The sequence below is a fragment of the Petaurus breviceps genome, unplaced genomic scaffold (assembly GCF_028583685.1).
Source record: "Petaurus breviceps papuanus isolate PSGF00001 unplaced genomic scaffold, PetGlider_PUasm1.0 90925, whole genome shotgun sequence".
In the NCBI taxonomy this organism is placed as follows: domain Eukaryota; kingdom Metazoa; phylum Chordata; class Mammalia; order Diprotodontia; family Petauridae; genus Petaurus; species Petaurus breviceps.
The window spans coordinates 29,785,807-29,807,638 of record NW_027187380.1 but is presented as its reverse complement, the minus strand read 5'-3'; the positions used below and the strand labels follow the sequence as shown (position 1 = coordinate 29,807,638).

Genomic DNA, 21,832 nt, shown 5'->3' with positions numbered 1-21,832 from the left:
TGTGTGTGTGTGTGTGTGTGTGTGTGTGTGTGTGTGTGTGTGTGTGTGTGTGTATTTCCAGTGTCTAGTAGTGTTTTACACATAGGCATTTAAGAAATATTTGCCAAATTGAATTGTTGTTGCTCATTGAAAAACTGAGCATATGCATAGTAGAGAAACATAAATCTCGAGTACCACCATGTACAAAAAGTCAGTATATTAAAGGTAGAATAGGATGAGTAGGTTATTAGTTGTCTAAGAAGGGAGCCATTATATGTGTATGTCTGTGTTAGGAGGAGGATGTTGGAGTTAGCATAGATTAAGAGTTATTATGGAAACTGTTCTTAGTGTTTTAGAATTTATTTTAGAATTTACACTTTATGCCTTACGGAATCAGATTTGGATATATTGGAAGTATGTGTCCTGAATGTCCTTATATAAATTGATTTTCAGTATCTATGGTAGGGGGTTAGGGTGCCCCCAAGACATGGAATAGAGATAGATAGATAAAGGGAAGGAAGGAGATAAGGAAGGGAAGGAAGCAGAGGACTGAGGAGAGGTCAGGTCAACAGAACAACAAGGATGTTAGAGATAGAAGAGTAGAAGATGGGTGAAAGTGTTCAAGAGAGAACAAAGTAAAGATTGTTAATTGTAGAAATTCTTACTCTTTTTTTTCTTGCCTACTTATATTTTTGCTGCTGCTATATATGATCCATTAACTTTTGGCTGAACCTAATGCTTTGTTTATTTTCCTTGCCACTGGATATGAAGGAAATGAAAGTGAATATCTATTAAATATTTCTGTTGAGAGTTGAAGTGTTTGTTATAGATGTGTGTGTGTGTATATATATATATATATTTTTTTTTTCCAGAATATAACAGGCAGGCTCATGGTTGGCTTGCGCTGGTGGAACCATATAGATGATGATGGGAAGAGTCACTGGGTGTTTGAGGCTCGAAAGGTAAACTTCTTCCATTATTATTTTTGTCATTTGGTTATGGTTAACTTTAAGAGTATTTTACAGATGAAGTATATAATATTAAAAACAACAACTACTTAACAGATAACCCAAAATCACTTGCTAAAGCTAGTGATCTGACAGGGATGAATTTGTAGAACCTCTTAGATTGTTTAGATCATAATTTTTTTAATTCACAAAAAAAAGTCATATCCTATTCTAGTAAACAAGATGAATTGGTTACATTATAGTGAATTATGCTTGATACTCTGCCTGTAATTTCTTGTCAACCTCAGTTCAGCATTACTCTGGTATCTTGGTATGGCTTCCTCTTAGGATAAAAATGTCAAGGATTTGAGAAGAATTGAAGCTAAAGAGATATGAGTTTGAATAGCAAAGTACATTATGTTGAACTTTGTACAAGTGTCACCTAGGACCTTCCCAAGCTATCCTTACCAAATGATCAGGGGCGGCTAGGTGGTGCAGTGAATAGAACACCAGCCATGGAGTCAGGAGGACCTGAGTTCATATCCTGCCTCAGACACTTAACACAAAAACTAGCCATGTGACCTTGGGCAAGTCACAACCCCAATTGCCCTCCCCAAAAAAACAAGCCAAATGATTTTTCCATAGTGACATATCCCTAGGTTATATTCTGAATGTCTTTGTATATGTGATTGTATTTTTAGGTAAGGTTTTTTTTATCAAGTTTTGGATTTATTGATAATAACGCAGAATACACTATTTAAATTCACATTCTTTCTTAGGAATCGAAACAACAGAAAAGGACCTCTTCAGAAGCTGAGTCACGAATTTTTTGGTTAGGATTGATTTCCTGTCCAGTTATGTGGGTGATATTTGCTTTTAGTGCTCTCTTCTCTTTCAAACTGAAGTGGTTGGTAAGTACTGATTTAGTAAATCCCATTTTGAATTAGAAAACTTCTGCCTTCTGATTAGTTATTTAAATAAACAGGTTATTTAAATAAGCAAATAAGTAACCATCTTTCCATTGTGTGAGTGCTACCTGACCCCACTTATAGCCCTGTAGCCCTATTCTTGTTGAAAATAAACAATCAAAGGACTTGTCTCACCTAGTTTTTAGAACTGGGAAATATACAGAATTGTTGTAGCTTTTCTTTTGGTAATTAAATAAATAAAATAGCTTGGGCTAGAGTGTAGGCTTAGAATTAGGAAGAGCTGGGTTCACATTCTGCCTTAAAACCTCACTAATTATATCCCCCTACATAAAATATTTAACCTCTTTATGTTTCAAACAGCCCACTAGGACTGTTTTGCCCATCACTTCTTTTATTCAGCAAACCATTGACATATTCTGTTCTAGTAAACAGATGAATTAGTTGCATTGTAATGAATTAAGCTTGCTATCTCTCTTGCCTGGCATTTCTTATTGACATCAGCTGTGTATTACCCTGGTATACTAAGGGAGGGTATTTCCACACTGGAAGTTCCTCCACTTGACACTATCACATGTTCTTCAATTATTTGCATATCTCAGTAATTAAATGACAATATTCATTACATATTGCCCCATTAGAGGGACTTGTAGCTGTCTCAACTGACCTTTTGATTCAGCTACCTTTACTCCAAATATAGTACAGTTCATTGTGTGTGTCTGTTTATATATAAAATATTGCTATAATTATTGATGTACTATTAAAGCATTATGTAGTTTCTCTGCATATCTCTCTTAACCATGTCTTTTTTATTTCTTGCCTATTCATGTTAGATAATTTACCCCATTCCACCTCTCCCTTCTGTACCCATTTTATTCCTCTTTTTTATCTCTCATTTTTTTATCATTCCCCAGATATACTTTATATCTATACCCTTTGTCTATGTTTATTCCTTCTATCTGTACTGTTAGTGGTGCAGTTCTTAAGAATTATAAATATTATTTTCCCATGTGCAGATGTAAACAATTTAATTTTATTGAATCCTTTATGGGGTTTTGTTTTCCTTTTTATTGTTTATGCTTGTTTTGATATTAGAGGTCAAATTTTCAGTTTAGTTCTGGTCTTTTTATGAAGGCTTGAAATCCTTCTATTTCATTAAATGACCATTTTTCCTCTTGATGTATTATGCTTAATTTTGCCAGGTAAGTGGCTCTTGGTTGTCCTATCTCCTTTGCCCTTTGGAATATCATGTTCCATGACCTCCAGTCCTTTAATGTTGCAGCTACCAAGTCTTATGTAATCCTCATTGTGACTCCTCAATATTTGAATTATTTCTAGCCACTTGCAGTATTTTTTTCTTGACTTGATGGTTTTCCAGACCTGTGTTCTGGTCTTTATCTAAGAAATGACATTGTTCCACCTGGCCATAAGTGCTAGAAGTCCTCTTGGCCCTGAAACTGTGATGACATTGAGGATAGTTTAGTCCCAGATACAGTTGTTAGTGCTCTTTTCTGCTTTGGAATTGATGCCTGGGTCCCTACCCCCTTTTGAGTAACCACAAGTACTTTTCTCTACCCTTGAACTGTGGCCAGGGCCTTTGTTCCCCTATAGACTGCAAATGCTAATATTCCCTAAGACTGCAACCTGGAACTATGTTTTAACAATGTGGTTAGAGTCCTGAGCTCAGCACCAGCAAGGTGTCTCTGTAATCTTTTCCTGACCAGGTATCTGACCCCCTTACCATTTGTAGGCTGAGAAAGCTCTGGAGGCTGTTGTTCCTGATGCACCTGTTTTTCAAGGCCTGCAGCTAGCACTGTGGTGCAGCCTGTACTCTACTCCAGGCCAACCACCTTGTTGAGGCAGACCCTTCTTGTTGACATCTTAAGTTGTCTTGTGCTGGAAAATTGTTTTACAAATCCTTTGTTAGTTTTGTCCTCCAGAATTTGATTTGAGGCGTTATTTTAAAGTTGTTTGGAAGGGAATTTGGAAGACTAAGGGAATTTTGGAAGAGTCCTGCTTCTCTGCCACCTTGGCATAAATTCTCTTTTCATGATTTTCTTTTATCACTCTCAGTTTTCCCCCACTTTCTTCTCTAACATTCTTACTATTTTCTTTAACTCTTGCAGGAATTCTTATTGGGCTGTTGTACAAATAGCATTTTTTTTTTAAACAACTTTGGTCATAGATGCTGTTATATTATTGTCTTCTGCTTTTGTGTCTTCATCTTCCCTGACACTGCATTAGGTTTTTATGATCAAGTTGTTTTTCGTGTTGGTGTTTGCTCATTTTTCCAGCCTATTTCTTGACTTTGAACTTTGTGTTAAAGTTTAATTCTCCTTACCCAAAAGTGGGCATGTATTTTTCCAAGCTTCATGTATTTTCATGTTCTGTTTTCAGAGCTAGTTCTGGAGGTTTACAAGTTTTTGTTGTTTCAGTGGTGGGGTGATCCAAGGAGAGATGTGGTCACCACTCTCCTCTTCTGCACTCTGGTTTTGACCTAGGAAGGGCCCCTGCAAATACAAATGCTAGCTCTCTTTGTGACTCTGAATCTGCGATTAGGGTTCCTGCTCCCTTGTGACTGACCACAAGCATTCCTCTCTGCCCTAGAACTGCAACCAAGAATTTTGTGTGAGCAATAGAGTTGCCAACCAGCACCAGCTGTATCTATTGCCTGAAAAGGGTCCTCTGTAATCTCTCTTTGACCAGTTGTCTAACCACCTTACCATTTCTTTGCTGAGTTCCCGAATGAGTCACCTTGACATTTTGTCTCCCATTTAGGTAGCCATGTTGTCAGGATCTACCCATTACTTTCAAAATGTTTATCTGAAAAATAATAAGTTGTTCTTTAACTCTTTGAATCTTTATGCTTCACTTTTAATTACAAGAAACAACATTCTTGGATTCTGTTGTTCCTTTATTTTATGGGTAAGTTCATCCTTTTCAGTGTTAATGATTGTTAATTGTTCTTTTCCATCATACATGTTCTTTTTCTTTTCCTCCAATATCCCTCTTTACAAAGAAGCTGAGACTAAAGAAAGAAGATATCTTTTTGACTCTAGTAATCTAATGTAGTTGTCTTTTCCTATACCTCTGTTCTTCCTCTTTTCACCAAGCTCAAACCTTGATGTCTTGTTCTTACCATTTGCGTTCTTTCTTTTTAATCTCTTTTTTATGATAAATCTTCTGACATTTGCATTTCTTTTGCCTATGATTGTTACCTCCCTAACTCTACTCTCCTTTTTACATCTCCCCACTTTCCAATCTTCATTTGTTTTCTTGTTCAGTTTAATGTTTCTCTGCACCAAATTCATTTTGTGTGTGTGTGTGTGTATTTATGTTCATTCAGCCCTCTTTTCCAGTAATAAATTATGAGATGTTCACCCCCTTCCACTTCCTCCTCCATGTTTGTCTACTGTTTTTCCTCATGTAGTACATTTGTGCAAAGTAGTAAATTCTTCCTTTCTACCTTATTCCCTAATGTATTCTTCTTTCCTTTTTATTTCTTTTTTCTTTTAAAAATAACAAAATGCAACCAGGCCCTGTGTTTTGTCTTTCCCTCTGTGACCCCCTGAAGACCTCTGAGTTCTGAAAGTGACACTTGTCTCTTTTCCCTCATTGAAGCTTGTAAGCACTTCATTATTTAGCCCCCTTCCTATTGCTCAGATGTATTGACATTTTGGGTTTCTTTTAACTCTCATGTTACCATTTTAGAGTTTTTTCTTAGTTCTAATTTTTTCATAAAGAATACTTAAAAGTCCTATGTACCATTAAGGGGCTTATTTTCCTCTGCAGGATTATATTCAGTTTTATAGAATAAGTTATTTTCTTGCCTATAAGTCTTTTTCTTTTGGCTTTTGGAAAATATTATATATTATATTCCAAACATTTCTCTTTATAGTAGTTAATCTTGATTGTGGTTCTTTTGTTCTTGAACTCTTTCTGACTGTTTTCAGTCTTTTTTTCTTTTACTTGAAAGCTATGTATTTTGGCTATGGCACTCCTAGTAGTGGTGCCCATGGTGCTGACTTGGCCTTGGCTCCTGCTGTCACTTCTAGTGCTCCTAGGCTTGCATAACTAGACCCCAGTTCTGCACAGTAATATATATAGAAGCTAGTTTAGTTTGGCTTTTTTTTTTTAAGCAATTGGGGTTAAGTAACTTGCTCAAGGTTACATGGCCAGTTATTTCTGGGTGTGGTGCTAAGTATCTGAGCCCAGATTTGATCCCCAGGTCATCCCGACATTGGGGCCGTTGCTCTTACTTGCTGAGCCACCTGGCCGCCCCTAACCAATTGGGGTTAAGTAACTTGCTCAAGGTTACACGGCCAGGTGTTTCTGGGTAGGTGCTAAGTGTCTGAGCCCGGATTCGATCTCCAGGTCATCCTGACACTGGAGCTGGTGCTCTTACTCGCTGTGCTACCTGGCTGCCCCAGTTTTTTTTTTTTTTTTTTGGAGGGCAGTTGGGGTTAAGTAACTTGCCCAAAGTTACATGGCTAGTTCTTTTGTGTGGGTGTTAAATGTCTGAGGCCGGAACTGAACTTGGGTCCTCCTGACTCCAGGGCTGGAGCTTTATTCACTGCGCCATCTAGCCACCCCTAGTATGGCTTCTTTTTTAACAGGCCAAGTCCGGTAGCTGACATCAGGCATGCTAATATTAAAACTTGTGCTGACTTGTGGTGTTCTCATTTAGTTGTGAATTTTATGGCCATTTGTGTAAGATCACCCTGGCTTCCCTCTACCTTTTTGCCTTTTTTTTTTTTTTTTATTTTTTGCCTGGATAGAGAAAGTTGTTTCTTTTTTCCTTTTTTTTTTTTCCTTTTTTTTTTTTTTTTAGTTCTTGCCTGGATAGAAGAAAGTGCTTTTGTTTCTCTTTTGGCTTCTTCATTGTTGGTCTTTCTATAGGTCTTTTAAGACATATGCTCAGAGATTTATGTGGGTCACCATTTTAATTGGAAGTCCTCAACTGAACTTTAATACCCTTAATATAAACTCCTACACCCTCTATTAGTGTAAATCCCCAAGCAAAATTTTGAGAAGGGACTCTTACCACAGTTATAAAATAAATAGATCTCTGTTTCTGCTGTAGTATGGAAGTTACGTGGTTAGGGCTTAGTCAATCATTAGGCATTTATTAAGCCCCTACTATATACCAGGCACCATACTAAATGCTAGGGATACTGAAAGAAGCAGAAGTGAGTCCCTGACACCGCATGGTGCTCACAGTCAAGTGGGGTAGACAGTAAGCAAGTAAATACACACAAGCAGGCTGCATTCAGGGAAAACGGGAAATGATGAACCCGGGGAGGCACCAAAATTAAGTGAGGTTGGGAAAGGCTTCTAGTAGAAACTATGATTTTAGTTGGGACTTGATGAAAGCCTAGGAACCCATGCAGCAAGGTTAGGAAAATCACTTTCATGACTGAATGGAGGATGAGTAGGAAGAGCCTTGAGACAGGCAGGCCCTCCAGCAGTCTATTGTAATAGCCCAGGCCTGAAGTTCAGTATTTTGTGTAATCTTTAAGGTATCAAACTTCATCATAGTCTTAATTTCAGTATTTCATTGTGGACAACATGGAGGTGAACCTGTGTTCTGGAAGTCTGTACCTTTCAGTAGGTGCTCAGTGACATACTACCCATCTCTTCAAAGACCAGACTAGCCATATTTGGAGAAGTTCATTACAAAGTATTCTGCAGAAGGATGAATTTTTTTGTCTATAGCAGTTCTCATAAAATATAAGATGATGTGATCTGTCTTAGTTGAGTAATTGTCCACATCAATAAAATTACACACAAATCCTTGAAGTATTGAAATATTGATTTATCAGATAATTTTCTGCATAACCTTTATCATTATCTTTTAGGAACTTAGGCATAAAACTGTCACAATGATAATACTCCCTTTCCTAGGAATCTAGATATGTGTTTTAATTTTTCATTTAATCTTCTAACTTTCTTGTGATCCTTTATCTTTCTAAAGGCTAAGATCATGCAAGTTTTTAAGTTAATTCATTCAACAAGCATTAAATCATGCTTTAGGCAAGGCATGATGCTAGTGATACAAAGACAAAAATCTCTGCCATCAAGAAGTTTACATTCTCTAGGGAAACATATCACTTGCCATTTGTCTTTTTTCTTTCCACAAATGTTAATATTGCCAGAGAAATCCATTTTACTATTTATTTGACTTTATTAAATCAGATCCCTCGACCTCTGCTACACCATATTGGTTAAAGAGAGAAGGTTATGCATTATAAGCCTCAAGTTGTTAAGTAGCTAATTGTCATTGTGTGGGCTGGAAAGTATTACCCTTGGAGGAGGGTGGAGACAAGATGGCAGAGTAAAGGCAGGGACTCACCTCAGCTCTCCCCCAAACCCCTCCAAATACCTTTAAATAACGATTCTAAACAAATTCTAGAGCAGCAGAACCCAAAGAAAGATGGAGTGAAAAAAATTATTCCAGCCCAAGACAACTTAGAAGATAAACAGGAAAAGTCTCTTGCACCAGGGTGAGAGAGGAGTGCAGTCTAGCACAGGTCACACCAGTGCAGACCGGACAGCTGAATCACTGACAGCAGTGGTGGTTCTAGACCTTTCAGCCCACAGACTCCAAAGACAACCTAAAAGGTCAGTAGGAAAGGTCTGTGAGAATGAAGCACAATCTAGCATAAGCTGTCCTAGCACAGATCAGAACCCAGCAAACCAGGAGCAGTTCTGGGGAGCCACTGAATGTGCCACAGCAACAGCTGCTTCCAGAGCTCTCAACCAACACACAGTGAGAGGGTTGAACAGCTGGTCAGAATGAGATTAACAGCAATCTCTTTGTTAGAACTTGGGGCAAGACTCTGTTCCTTTATCCATACTCAGATCCAGATTGCAGTCCTGGGTGGCAATCCCAGAGTGAAGAGGAGCTCTAGCACACTAGAGCTTGTGACTGCAGTGGAGCTTAGAACCCTCCTCACAGCTCCAAGGCAGAAAAGTGCTTATGGTCACTCACAGACCAGGCCAGGATAGTAAAAAATGCCACTCTTTTGGTCATACCATGTTGGAAGAACTGAAAACTTACAGGTCCCTAGAAGTATCTCTGAAAACAGCTACACAAAACCCTCCTGAAGCTTGGGACAATATGTCCTCCACCTTGAAAACAGCCCTACTTTAACAAAGAGCTAAGTCAAATATTAGGCTGAGGAAAATGAGCAAACAACAAAAAAAAATTCTGACCTCAGAAAGTTACTGTTGTAACAAGGAAGATGAAAACACACTCAGAAGAAGATAGCAAAGTCAAACCTCCTACATCTAAAGCCTCCAACAAAAATATTAATTGGTCTCAGGCCATGGAAGAGCCCAAAAAGGATTTTGAAAATTAAGGAAGAGATGTAGAGGAAAAATTGGGAAGAGAAATGAAAGTGGTGCAAGAAAATCATGAAAAAAAAGAGTCAACAGCCTAGTAACAGAGACCAAAAAAATACTGAAGAAAATAACACCTTTTTTTTTTAACCTCTTGACTTGATTTTATTTGTTTTCCCACTGTGGTAACTGCCTTGTAATAGCTATGTAACTTTGCTATTGAGGGGAAAAAAACCCTCTTCTTAGAAAATGCCATTTTAGTTTCACTGGTTATTAAGAGAAGAGAAAGAAGTGAAAAATAATGGCTTTTTCTCATCCCCATTCTGTGCAACCATATATTTTTAACACATACAGAGCTTTTATCGAAGTCCCTTTGGGAGCTCTGGTCATCGAAGAGATATGTGCCTCTGTGGAGAGCAGTAAGAATCAGTCAGGATGATGGATGCTTAATGTTCTGCATTAAAGCACTCACCAGTAATGTTATCTTCATCTTTCCTGAGCTCTTTTTGTTACATTTTGTTATTTAAGACCATCATGATCTCATACGTTGCCTCTAGTTCTGTGGTTAAATATTTCCAATATTAATAAGCAATCCATAGATCTTAAGGCATTGTGAATTTATTCAAGCATTCTTCCTATGTTCTTACATGAGTATATTATTTCTGGATTTATGGAAAACATATCTCCTCTGTGTACTATTTCTCCTATATTTATATGACTGCCCTTTGATGTTTGGGCTACATTTCATCTTTTTTTTTTATTAGGTTTGTTTTTTGATGACTTTTCATTTTTTTTTAAATGCTTTATTAACTTCTGATTTACATCATTCATTTCCTCCAGATTTTGAGTTACACATTTTCTTCCCTTTTTTCCCCTACCCACCGCTCCAAAATATCAGTCCCACAGGATATCTCCTCTTCCAGTCGGCTCTCTCCCATATTTTCTCCCTTACCCCGTTCGACTTTTCCAGTGGATCTTTATGCCCCAGTGCCTATCTTATTTCCCAATTACATGGAAAATAGTATTAATAATAGTATATATATAGTATTTGAATATTTGATTTTAAAACTTTGAATTCCAGATTCATTCCCTTCCTCCCTTGTCACCCACCCTTACTGGGAAGATAAGCAGTTCAGTATAGGATGTACATGTGTGGCTAATGCAAAACAATAACATAGTAAGTATATTGGATATATTGTAAAATACTGACTATATTTCCCTCCCTCCTATCTCACCTCGCACTTTTTCTATTCTCTACTTTGATCCCATCCCATTTCAAAAGTGGGTGCTTCCAACTTCCCTCCCCCCTAGCATACCTTTCCTTCCATCATCCTCCCTCTCATCCCCTTCCCCCTTACTCTCCTGGAGAGTGAGATACCCTATTTAGTGTGTATTTCATTCCCTCCCCAAGCCAAATTCAATGGGAATAAGGTTGACCCATTCCCTTTTTCCTTCTTGTTCTTCCCCTCCATTGTAACCATTTTCCCTTGCTTCTTCTGTATGAGATAGTTTACCCCATTCTGTCTCTCCCCATCTCCTCTCATTATATTCCTCTCTCCCCTCTTGATTTCACCTTTTAAGTATCATCCCTTCCTGTTAAATTGGTCCTGTGCCCTCTATGTATGTATACCTGTAAACATACCCCATATACCCTCATATATAGAAATATATATATATATATATTTCTATTCCCTTCAGCTACTGAGAAAAGTTTCATAAGTTACAATTATTGTTTTTCAATGTAGGAATGTTAATAGTTCAACTTTGATAAGTTCCTTATGATTTCTTTTCCCTGTTTACCTTCTCATGCTTCTCTTGCTTCTTATATCTGAATGTCAAATTTTCAACTCAACTCTGGTTTTTTCAGGAAGAATGTTTGAAAGTCCTCTATTCCACTGAATGACCATATTTTCCCCTGAAAAATGATACTCAGTTTTGCTGGGTAGGTGACTCTTGGTTTTAATCCCAGCTCCTTTGATCTCCGGAATATCATATTCCAAGTGCCGGATCCTGGGTTATCCTGATTGTGTTTCCACAGTATTCCACAAAATTCACAATATTTCCACTATGGCTGCTTGTAATATTCTCTCCTTAATCTGGGAATTCCGGAACCTGGCTATAATATTCCTAGGAGTTTTCTTTTTGGGATCTTTTTTAGGAGGTGATCAGTGGATTCTTTCAACCTCTGTTTTGCTCTCTGGTTCTAAAACATCAGGGCAGTTTTCTTGGAGAACTTCCTGGAGGATGATTTCTAGGTTCTAACTTTGATCATGGCTTCCAGATAGTCCAATAATTTTCAAATTATCTCTCCTGGATCTATTTTGCAGGTCAGTAGTTTTTCCCATGAGATATTTCACATTGACTTCTATTCTTTCATCTGTTTGGATCTGTTTAACAGCATCTTGATTTTTCATAAAGTCATTAGCTTCCATTTGCTCCAGTCAAATTCTGAAGCAATGATTGTCCTCATTGAGCTTTTGAGATTCTTTTTCCATCTGGCAAATTTGGCTTTTTAAGGCATTCTTCTCCTCATTGCCTTTTTGAGCCTCTTTTGCCATTTGAGTTAGTCTATTTTTTAAGGTAGTATTTTCCTCAGTCAGGCTGTTGACTCTCATTTTGTAATTTTCTTGCATTGTTCTCATTTCTCTCCCCAATTTTTCCTCCACTTCTCTTATCTGCTTCTTAAGGTCCTCTATGGCCTGTAACCAGCTCATATTTTCCTTTGAAGATTTTGGTGCAAGAGTTCTGACTTCACTGTCTTCCCCTGTTCCCAAAATAGGAGTCTAATGTTGGAATCTTCTGTCTGCTTTGTTTCCTTTGACTGGTCATGTTGCCCCTCAGTCACTTGACCCCTGGGCTTTTTGCCACAGTAGGACTCTGCCACCAGACAGGGGAGCTTTCATCCCAAACGCTGGGGTTTTCTCAGCTGCCAGAGGTATTAGATGGGTGCCCTCTCTGAGGTTTCCACGCGCTCTGGCAAGCTGGACACACACCCCAGGACCTCCACCCTAGACTGCAATCCAGATCCAAGCAGGTTAAAGCAAGAGCAATTACCCCTCAGACTGGTGCTTGGTCCCCCTACACTCTGCAGGCCAGGAGCTGAAGCTGCCACGTGGTGCTGGCTAGCTGTGCCAGCCTCTCAGCGGCTTCTCGCCCTGGGGGCAAAAGCCACACACTCCCACTTACTGGATCCCAAAGTCCAGACTACACTGACCTTTCACTTTGTCCTTCGCATCTATGTGTTGATAAATCTGGAAATGGAGACAGCTGCTACTGATCTGGAGTCCCTCTGTCAGGCAGCTGGTCAGGCCCACCTTGGGGCTAAAGCCTTGGCATGGGGCTGGGCTTGACTCCCAGAGCGCTGTGCTGGCTGATTCCTGCCGGCCTACCGGTCAGTCCTCAGTGGGAGGTTATCTTCTCTGTGTCATTTTGTGGGTTCTCCAGTTCCAAAGTTTGTTTAGAGTCCCCTTTTTACATGGATTGGGGAAGGTGGAAGCCAGAGCCGCAGGGAGGTCCTGCTCCGCCCCCTACTACATTTCTAAAAACAACACCTTAAAGAACAGCATAGGCCATATTGTAAAAGAGAAAAATTTACTGAAGAGAAGAACTCCTTAAAAAGTAGAATTAGCCATGTGAGGCCAAGAGGGCAGAGTAGAAGCAGGAAATTCTGTGACCTCCCCCCACAACCACCTCAAATACCTATAAAATATGACTGTAAACAAATTTAAGAGCTACAGAAACCACAAAGTGACAGAGAGAAACAGATCTCCAGCTGAAGGCAGCCTGGCAGGCAGACAGGAAGGGTTCCTTGCGGCATGCTGGGGGCAGAGTGCAGTCCCGCATAAGCTGTGCAGTTTTGGCCCCACGGAGGCAGCAGCAGCCAGAACAGATTTCAGGAGAGTGAATCACCAGCAGCTGTGGTGGTTTCCAGACTTTTCTACCCATAAACACTAAAAAGAAAGTAAAAGGTCAGTCACAAACTCTGTTGGAAAGGAAGGACGTGGTCCAGCCCCTGCACCCTGGGGCGAGAGGTAGATGAGGCACGGAAGCTCCAGTGGCTGCCACAAGACTGCCTCAGGAAGTCCTGGCCTACAGATATTACGTGGACCAACCGACCATTCAGAGGGTAATTGCTGTTGCTTTGACCTGCTTTGATCTGGGATGCTTTCTTGGGCAGTGGTCCTGGGGTGAGAAACGTCATTTTGCCAGGATGGTGTCTGTAGAGAGAGTGCCCTCCTCAAACGATGTCAGACAACATTTGTGAAAACACCAGCCTTTTGGGACACAATTCTCCTCTCTAGAAGCAGAGCTCTACCGTGGCAAAGAGCTCAAAAGTCAAGTAATTGAATGACAATACGAACAAGCAGAGAAAGCACAGACCATAGAATCCTTTTTTGGGGGACAAAAATGATCAAAGCATGGAACGGGAGAAAGACAACAAAACATAACTCCTGCATCAAAAGCTTCCAAGAAAAATATGAACTGATCACAGGCTATGGAGGAGCTCAAGAAAGATTTTGAAAATCAAGTAAGAGAAGTGGAAGAAAAACTGGGAAGAGAAATGAGAATGATGCTAGAAAATCATGAAAAGAGAGTCAACAACCTGACTGAAGAAAATAATACCTCAAAAAATAGACTAACTCAAATGGCAAAAGAGGCCCAAAAAGCCAGTGAAGAGAAGAATGCCTTAAAAAGTCGAAATTGCCAGATGGAAAAGGAATTTCAAAAAGTCTCTGAAGAGAATAATTCCTTCAAAATGGACTTTATGAGAAATCAAGATACTATAAAACAGATCCTAACATGAAAAAATAGAAGGCAATGTGAAATATCTCATTGGAAAAACCACTAACCTGGAAAATGGATCCAGGAGAGAGATTTTTTTTTTCTTTTTGGAAAGGGAAGGTAGGGCAATTGGTGTTAAGTGACTTGCCCAGGGATACGTGGCTAGTTTTGTGTTGTGTCTGAAGCCGGATTTGAACTCAGGTCCTCCTGACTCCGGGTCAGGTGCTCTATTCACTGTGCCATTTAGCCTCCCCCCAGGAGAGAGAAATTAAAAATTATTGGCCTATCTGAAAACCATGATAAAAAAAAAGAAAAAAAGAACCTAGAACCCATCCTTCAAGAAATTCTCAAGGAAAGTTACCCTGATAATTTAGAACCAGAGGGCAAAATAGAAATTGAAAGAATTTACCAATCACCTCTTGAAAAAGATCCTCCCCCCCCCCCAAAAAAAAAAAACCACCTAGGAATTTCATAGCTGAATTCCAGAGTTCCCAGGTCAAGGAGAAAATATTACAAAATGCCAGGAACAAACAATTTGAGTATTGTGGAAGCACAATCAGGATAACACAAGACCTAGCAGCTTCTACATTAAGGGACTGAAGGGCTTGGAGTATAATATTCTGGAGGCCAATGGAACTAGGATTAAAACCAAGAATCACCTACACAGCAAAACTGAGTATAATGTTTCAGGGCAAAATATGGTCATTCAATGAAATAGATGACTTTCAAGCATTCTTGATGAAAAAAACCAGGGTTGAATAGAAAATTGACTTTCAAATACAAGAAGTAAGAGAAGCATCAGAAGGTAAACAGGGAAAAGATACCATAAGAAATTTATTAAAGTTGAACTTTTTACATTCCTACATGCTAAAATGATCATTGTAACTCATGAGACTTCTCAGTATGAGGATAGTTGATGGGAATATATATATGCTTATACAGGAACGTATATGTGCGTATAAATGCATGTGTGAGTGTGTGTATATCTGTGTACATGTATACACAGAGGGCACAGGATCAGTTGAACAGAAAGGGATGATATCTAAAAAATAAATTTAAGAGGTGAGAGAGGAATATAGGGAGAGATAGAATAGGATAAATTACCTCATATGAGGCAAGAGAAAAGTGTTACAGTGGAGGGGAAGAACAAGGAGGCAAAAGGGAATAATGGGTCAACCTTACTCTCATTGAATTTGGCTTAAGGAGGGAATAACATACATAGTAAATTGGGTATCTTACCCTACAGGGAAGTAGGGGAGAAGGGGATAAAAGGAGGGATGATAGAAGGGAGGGCAGATTGGTGGGAAGGGTAATTAGAAGTATATACTTTTGAAAAGGGACAGGGTCAAAGTAGAAAATAGAATAAGTGGGGGGCAGGATAGGATGGAGGGAAATATAATCATTCTTTTACAATATATCTACTATGGGAATGTTTTGCATAAGTATACACGTATAACCTATATTGAACCGCTTTTCCTCCTAGTACAGGTGGGTGACAAGGGAAGAAGGGAAAGAATCTATAAATCAAAGTTTTAAAAATTGAATGTTAAAATCCATATATATATTTGCATGCAACTGGGAAATAAGATATACAAGCACTGGGATGTAGAAATCTATCTTGCCCTACTAGTAAGTCAGAAAGGGGGAGTAGTTGGGGAGGATATAAAAGAGAACATATTGGGGGATGGGGTATTCAGTAGAATCGCTATTTGGGGATTGGGGTTAGGGGAAAGATGGGGAGAAAATTTGTAACTCAGTGCTGTGGAAATGTATGCTGAAAATTAAAAAATAAATTAAACAGAAAAAAAAGTAGAATTAGTCAAATGAAAAAGAATGTCCAAAGGCTCCCTTGGAACTTAATTCCTTGAGCAAATGGAATCTGATGACTTTATGAGAAATCAAGAAACAATAAAACCAAAATTATGAAAAAAAATAGAAGAAAATATGAAATATCTCATGGAAAAGCAGTTAACTGGTAAACAGATCCGGGAGAGAAAATTTAAAAATTATTGGAGTACCTGAAATCAATGATCAAAAAAGCCTAGACATAATCTTTCAAGAAATTATCAAAGGAAGAAAAGGCCTATATGTACAAAAATATAGCAGCTCTTTTCTGTTGGTAAAGAATTGGAAATTTATGGGGAATGACTGAACAAATTGTGCTAGTCATTATAGTGGAATACTATTGTATTATGAGAAATGATGAGTAGGATGCTCTTAGAAAAACCTAGAAAGACTTACATGAGCTGATACAAAGTGAAATGTACAGTGTATAAAGTAACAACTGTATAGATGATTAACTGTGAATGACTTAGCTATTTTTTGCAGTACAGAAATCCAAGACAGCTCTTAGATAAGACAACTTATGCAAAATGCTGTTCATTCCCAGAAGAAAGAACTTATGGTGTCTATATTCAGATTGAAACATACTTTTTAAACTTTCTTCTAATTTTCTTTTTTTCTTTTCTTTTTTGTTTTGGTTTTTCTTTCATAACTTGAATTTTATGGAAATGTTTTGCATGAATACATATATAATCTATATCTAGTTGTTTGCCTTCTCAATGGCAGGTGAGGTAGGAGTGTGGAGGGAGGAAGGGAGAGAATTTTGTACTTAAAGTTTTAAAAATTAATGTTAAAAATTGTTTTTGCATGTACCTGGGAAAAAATAAAATACTAAATTAAAAAAGAAATGACCTTGAAATAACTGACTAAACTACTCTAAATTGAAGACAAAAGCAACCTAAATTATTCTGCCTTTCAGTAGTCTAGTTTCTTAAGCTATCCAGTCATACCCAGCAGTCAGCTCTTAGCTTCAAGGTTTTTCCTATTATGAATGCAGAAGAGTTTATTAAGTGCCAACTGTGTGCCAACTTCTATGCTAAGCATTGAAGATACTAAAAAATCGTAAGACTGTTCTTTCCATTCTAGGATCTTACATTCTAATAGAAGATAGTACTTTTTAAAAATTAAATTATTTATTTTTAGTTTTAAACAATCACATAAGTTTTAAATTTTCTTTTCCTCCCTTCCCACACCTCCCCAAGATGGCTTGCAATGTGATATAGGCATGTGATGGAAAGCAAAGAAATACTTAGCACCTTGTTTTGGCTACTTAAGTATTTAGCACCTTGTCTGAGCCCCTTGTGATTTGAAGGTGGGAGGAGCTTGCTGATGCAACAGGGAGGAGCTAATGACCATATAAAAGTAGAAGCACAGGCTGGGATAGAGCAGAAGTGTGAGGAAGCATGGCTATATAGCACCAGGACTTTGTCTGTTTTGATGCTACTTTGTCAGATCTGTCTGCTGATAGAAAACATTGCTGTTGTTACAGAAGCCCTGGACCTTACTGCTGGTTCAGAAACCCTGAAAGATGATTTTCTTGTCTGTTTACAGAAGTCCTGTACGAGGGTTTCAGAGGTCCTGGGACCATTCTGATGATGTGTGTTGAGTACTCAGACCTTGTTGGTTGGTCTGTGTTGATTTCACAGGCAGATAGTGAATTGATGATGGTGCCAGCAATGTGAATGAATGTTATTGTGGCTCTGTTAAGCTTTGTATTCCCAGAAACAGAAACTGAAGGACTTGAGGTGGACTGGACACTGTGAGCTTCAATATGGAACAGGAGCTGGATGAGATGCTGAGAGCTGCCTGCTTGTGAATCCAGATGATACTGGGTAGATCTAGGGAGCTAGACCCATAGAAGAAGAACCATGGAATTTGGGAGCCAGTCTGGAGCCAAGATGAAAAGACCTCCCCTTGGGTACTTAGTGCTGATTGACAAGATCATGATTTACTGTGATCTAGGAGTGGGAGAATTTTTGTATTTTGTACCTTTTACCACTTAAGGATGATTGAGTTAAGGATGATTGGAAACTAATCTGCAATCAAGAAGAAAGAAGACTTTGTGACTGAGAGATTAAGACAATGTGACTTAAGGGTAGGAAAGCTTTGACCTTTGTAATTTGTGTCCCTTAAGGAGGATTGCTCCTTAAGGATGATTGAGTTAAGGACTTAATCAATAATATCTTTTGTTTAAAACGATGTGCCCACTTTAGTGATAAGTTGTTATGTGAATGCTGTACTTTCGTTTCTGTGAATGTTTTGCTTTAGTTTACTGCTGAATAAATAGAGAGTTCACTATACTATGTGATCTGAACCTTATTGCTATTCACAGCAGCAATCCTCTGGAGAGCTGCTCATGCTTGACTTTACAAGGCACTACATATACATTCCTCTTAAACACATTTTCACATGAGTCATGTTGCATGGAAGAATTATAATGAATGAGAAAAACCATGAGAAAAAAAAAAAGAAGAAAGTAGTGTGCTTTGTTCTGCAAAGTTCTTTCTCTGGATGTGACTGGCATTTTCCATTATTAGTTCTTTGGAATTGTTTTTAGGTCCTTGCATTGCCAAGAAGGGCTAAGTCTATCAAAATGAGTCTTCACACACTGTTACTATGTACAGGGTTCTCCTGGTTTTGCTCCCCTCACTCAGCATCAGTTCATATAAATCTTTCCAGGTTTCTCTGAATTCTACCTATTCATCATTTCTTATATCACAATAGCATTCCATTACTTTCATATGCTACAACTTGTTTAGCCATTCCCCAATTAATGGATATCCCCTCAATTTTCAGTTCTTGGCCACCACAAAAAGAGCTGCTGTAAATATTTTTTTTACTTGTAGTCCTTTCCCCATTTGTATGATCTCTTTAGGATGCAGACCTAAAAGTGGTATTACTGGGCCAAAGGGTATGCACAGTTTTATATCCCTTTGGGCACAGTTCCAAATTGCTCTCTAGAATGGTTAAATTAGCTCACAGCTCCACCAACAACGAATTAGTTTTCCAACATTCCCACATCCTCTCCGACATTTATAATTTTTCAGTTCTGACATGTTAGCTAATTTGATAGCCATGTTAGCCAATTTGATGTGGTACCTCAGAGTTATTTTGATTTGCATCTCTAATCAATACTAATTTAGAACATTTTTTCATATAACTATAGATAGCTTTATTTTTGAGGAAGATGATAATTTTGAAGGAAGGGTGTTTTGGTCAGGGAAGTCACAGAGAAACTAGAACTCAAATACATTTTTACTGAATCTAGTTGTTATAAACTACTCAAAACAAACTAGTAGCTCACCTTTGCAGTCCTCATCTTAATTTGGTTGTAAAATATACTTATCTCTGGAAACACTTGAAAAGTTGTTTGCATAGAGGGTAACATCAGGACATGTATGCCTGTAATTTTTACATGATAAACTCATCTCATTCCTTTCACAGTCATCTCTTGAGTAGCCTTTTGTTTTAGCATTATTTGAGAAGATTATCAAATGATTTTTCTCCCTTTTCCAGGCAGTGGTCACCATGGGTGTGGTATTACAAGGTGCCAACTTATATGGCTATATCCGATGCAAAGTAGGCAACCAAAATAATTTAACCAGTATGGCTACCACTTATCTTGGAAAGCAGTTCTTGAAGCAAGTAAGTATTTTCTGGGTGGAAGAGCATTTAGAATATGAACAAAAATCATATCCAGTTCTTTCCCTGGTCAACATTTAATATAGTGATTTCTATTTTGCAGTTGTGGCAACTTAATACTATTAAGTAAATTCCCTTGCACAAAAATTCTATAAATGCATTTTTATTCCAAGTTATATAATATAGGTTAATTTTGATTTAAGAATTTGAGGGATTTTGGACACACCTTTGAAGTAATTGGAAACATTGTAGGATTGTTTCAAATCAGTGAATGAGAAATGGTGACCTAATGCTTTGTCAGCTCTCTGGTTTGAAGATCAATAATAACACCAATTTTACTTTTTATGAAAGTTTTATTACTGCATTACTACATCATTATTTATTACTGCATACTACATTATTTTAGTATGTTATATGAAGGTATAGAATTAAACTATTTTGAAGAATTTTTATACTGTAACAATATTTGGAGGGTCATAGTGAAGAACAAGCTGGAAAAATAGGATCATATCATAAAATTTAAAGTTCAGTTTTAGTGGAGTAATTAAAATTTTCAGAGGGTATTGTTTTTCATATAGTTTCAGTATTCTGTGAGTGATAACTTGTAATTTTTTGGTGTCATCTGTAGTTATACTCATCTTTCCCTTAAATAAAATTTCTGATTTTCCTTAAAAGTAAAATGATTCTGTAGGAAGTTAAGAAATCTTTGGCCAAAGTTACATAATGGATAGTTTAGGTTATTATAACATTACACTACCAACAGCAAATATTCTTATGAGTGTTGATGAATGAATTCTTATGAATGTACCAAAAAAGCAGCAGTCAGTTATTAGTTCATGATAATTTTGAAATGACAGAGGGTATAGAGTGTTTGTGTAAAAACGCATATATACATGTTTTAACATAAACCTTCTTTGAAGTGAGTAGAATTTAATAGGTCAGTTTAATCTACAAGCATTTAAGTGCCTACTTTGTGCAAGACATTGTGCCAATGTTAGCTATTTCTACTTAAGGATTTTTTCCCCTTTGTCCTTTGATATCTTTTAAGAGTATTAATTATATTATTTTTAATGTGGAATTTTTCCCATTCTCCCAGAACATTAAAGATGATCAGATATCTTGAAGATAAAAAGAAGAAATACATCTTGTTGTATTAAGGAACAACTGAAGAGATTGTCTTGATCCTTTTGGAATTGAGTAAATATCTTGGGGTGGGGGGAATCTTAGAGATTTCTCATTTAAAATAAATATTTTTGTAGGAAGATACTACTTTTGTCATAAAATCTCTCTTAGGATTCTTTTTTTTAAGGTTATTGCCTCAAAACTGAATAGGGTAAGCATATTCATAATTTTAGAAGAGAGGTAATTATCTGAAATAGGAGTTATGTTGAATATTAGCTTACATTCCATAAGTCATCTCCATATCTACAAAACACTATATTTCATGGTGAAATTTTTCACCTAAATTACAAATAAGCAAATAAAATTATATGCCACACCCAGTTTGTCAGTACTTTTAAATTTAAGTAATTTTAGTAGGGGAATGTTTATTTTGGTTTCTTCAGTAAACTCTTCATTCATGCTATTTATTTTATGTAACTTGTTATAGCATTCTGTATAGTTTATATTATTGTGTTTTGTGTGTATGTGTGGTTTCTGTGCTTCTAATTAACTTGAGATATAGCTGTATATTTCACTTTAAACTGATTTTGGAAATTTTTGCAAATTCATACCAAGCATAATGAATATTTCAGTGACACAAATTTATACGTAATAATGTATTACTTTTTGTGTTAGGTTGAGAATAATTCTTTATTGGCATGGCAAATCCCTAAAGTCACATTTTATTTTTAGATTCTCTTGTTATTGATACAATCGAAATATTGAAAATTATAAGATTAAATTATAGCATATTTGACTTAAGTAGTTCTATAAATTTTAGTTGTATAGTTCATCTGAAAAGATTGCCTTATGAATATATATTGTAAAAAAATGTTAAGATTTTATGTAATTGGATAAATTGCCTTTATTAACAGTGACAGTTGTGATCCACAATCATTTTAGTGTATTATTTCTAGAAAATTTTCTTTTTGTTAACTGGAAAATATCTTTATTATATTTAATGGATTAAATATTTTTGCCCTGCAGAGTGATTGTACATATACTCACCTGGCACAAGAGGACACTATTTAGTCAGTCTGTCTTAAGTGCTGGAGATACAGTGAAAGGCAAAAGCTAAAAATCAATCTCTGCTTTCATGAGACTCACATACTATTTTGAAGCAAACATTTTATCCTCCCACAGAACCCATTCAGTTAGGCTCCAGGCATTCTCTCTGGCAATCTGTAACTTCCTAGTAAAGAAAAGGGTGTT

The 21,832-nt window shown here is 37.3% G+C and overlaps 1 protein-coding gene across 8 annotated transcripts in view; it reads left to right on the top strand.

The window, feature by feature from the left end:
- Nucleotides 1-21,606, top strand: part of TVP23C (trans-golgi network vesicle protein 23 homolog C) — a 44,254-nt gene extending 22,648 nt beyond the window's left edge. For 4 of the 8 annotated variants that reach the window (XM_069076692.1, XM_069076698.1, XM_069076696.1 and 1 more), the window contains 4 exons: nucleotides 852-941; nucleotides 1,706-1,837; nucleotides 19,334-19,462; nucleotides 20,556-21,606. In XM_069076692.1, the coding sequence (XP_068932793.1) occupies nucleotides 852-941; nucleotides 1,706-1,837; nucleotides 19,334-19,462; nucleotides 20,556-20,582 (378 nt within the window). In that variant the 3' untranslated portion in view covers nucleotides 20,583-21,606. Of the gene's footprint in view, nucleotides 1-851; nucleotides 942-1,705; nucleotides 1,838-10,274; nucleotides 10,350-17,368; nucleotides 17,426-17,525; nucleotides 18,119-19,333; nucleotides 19,463-20,555 lie in introns of those variants that run through there. The other 4 variants (XM_069076697.1, XM_069076695.1, XM_069076694.1 and 1 more) reach the window with 4 other exon arrangements.
- The last annotated feature ends 226 nt before the right edge of the window (nucleotides 21,607-21,832 follow it).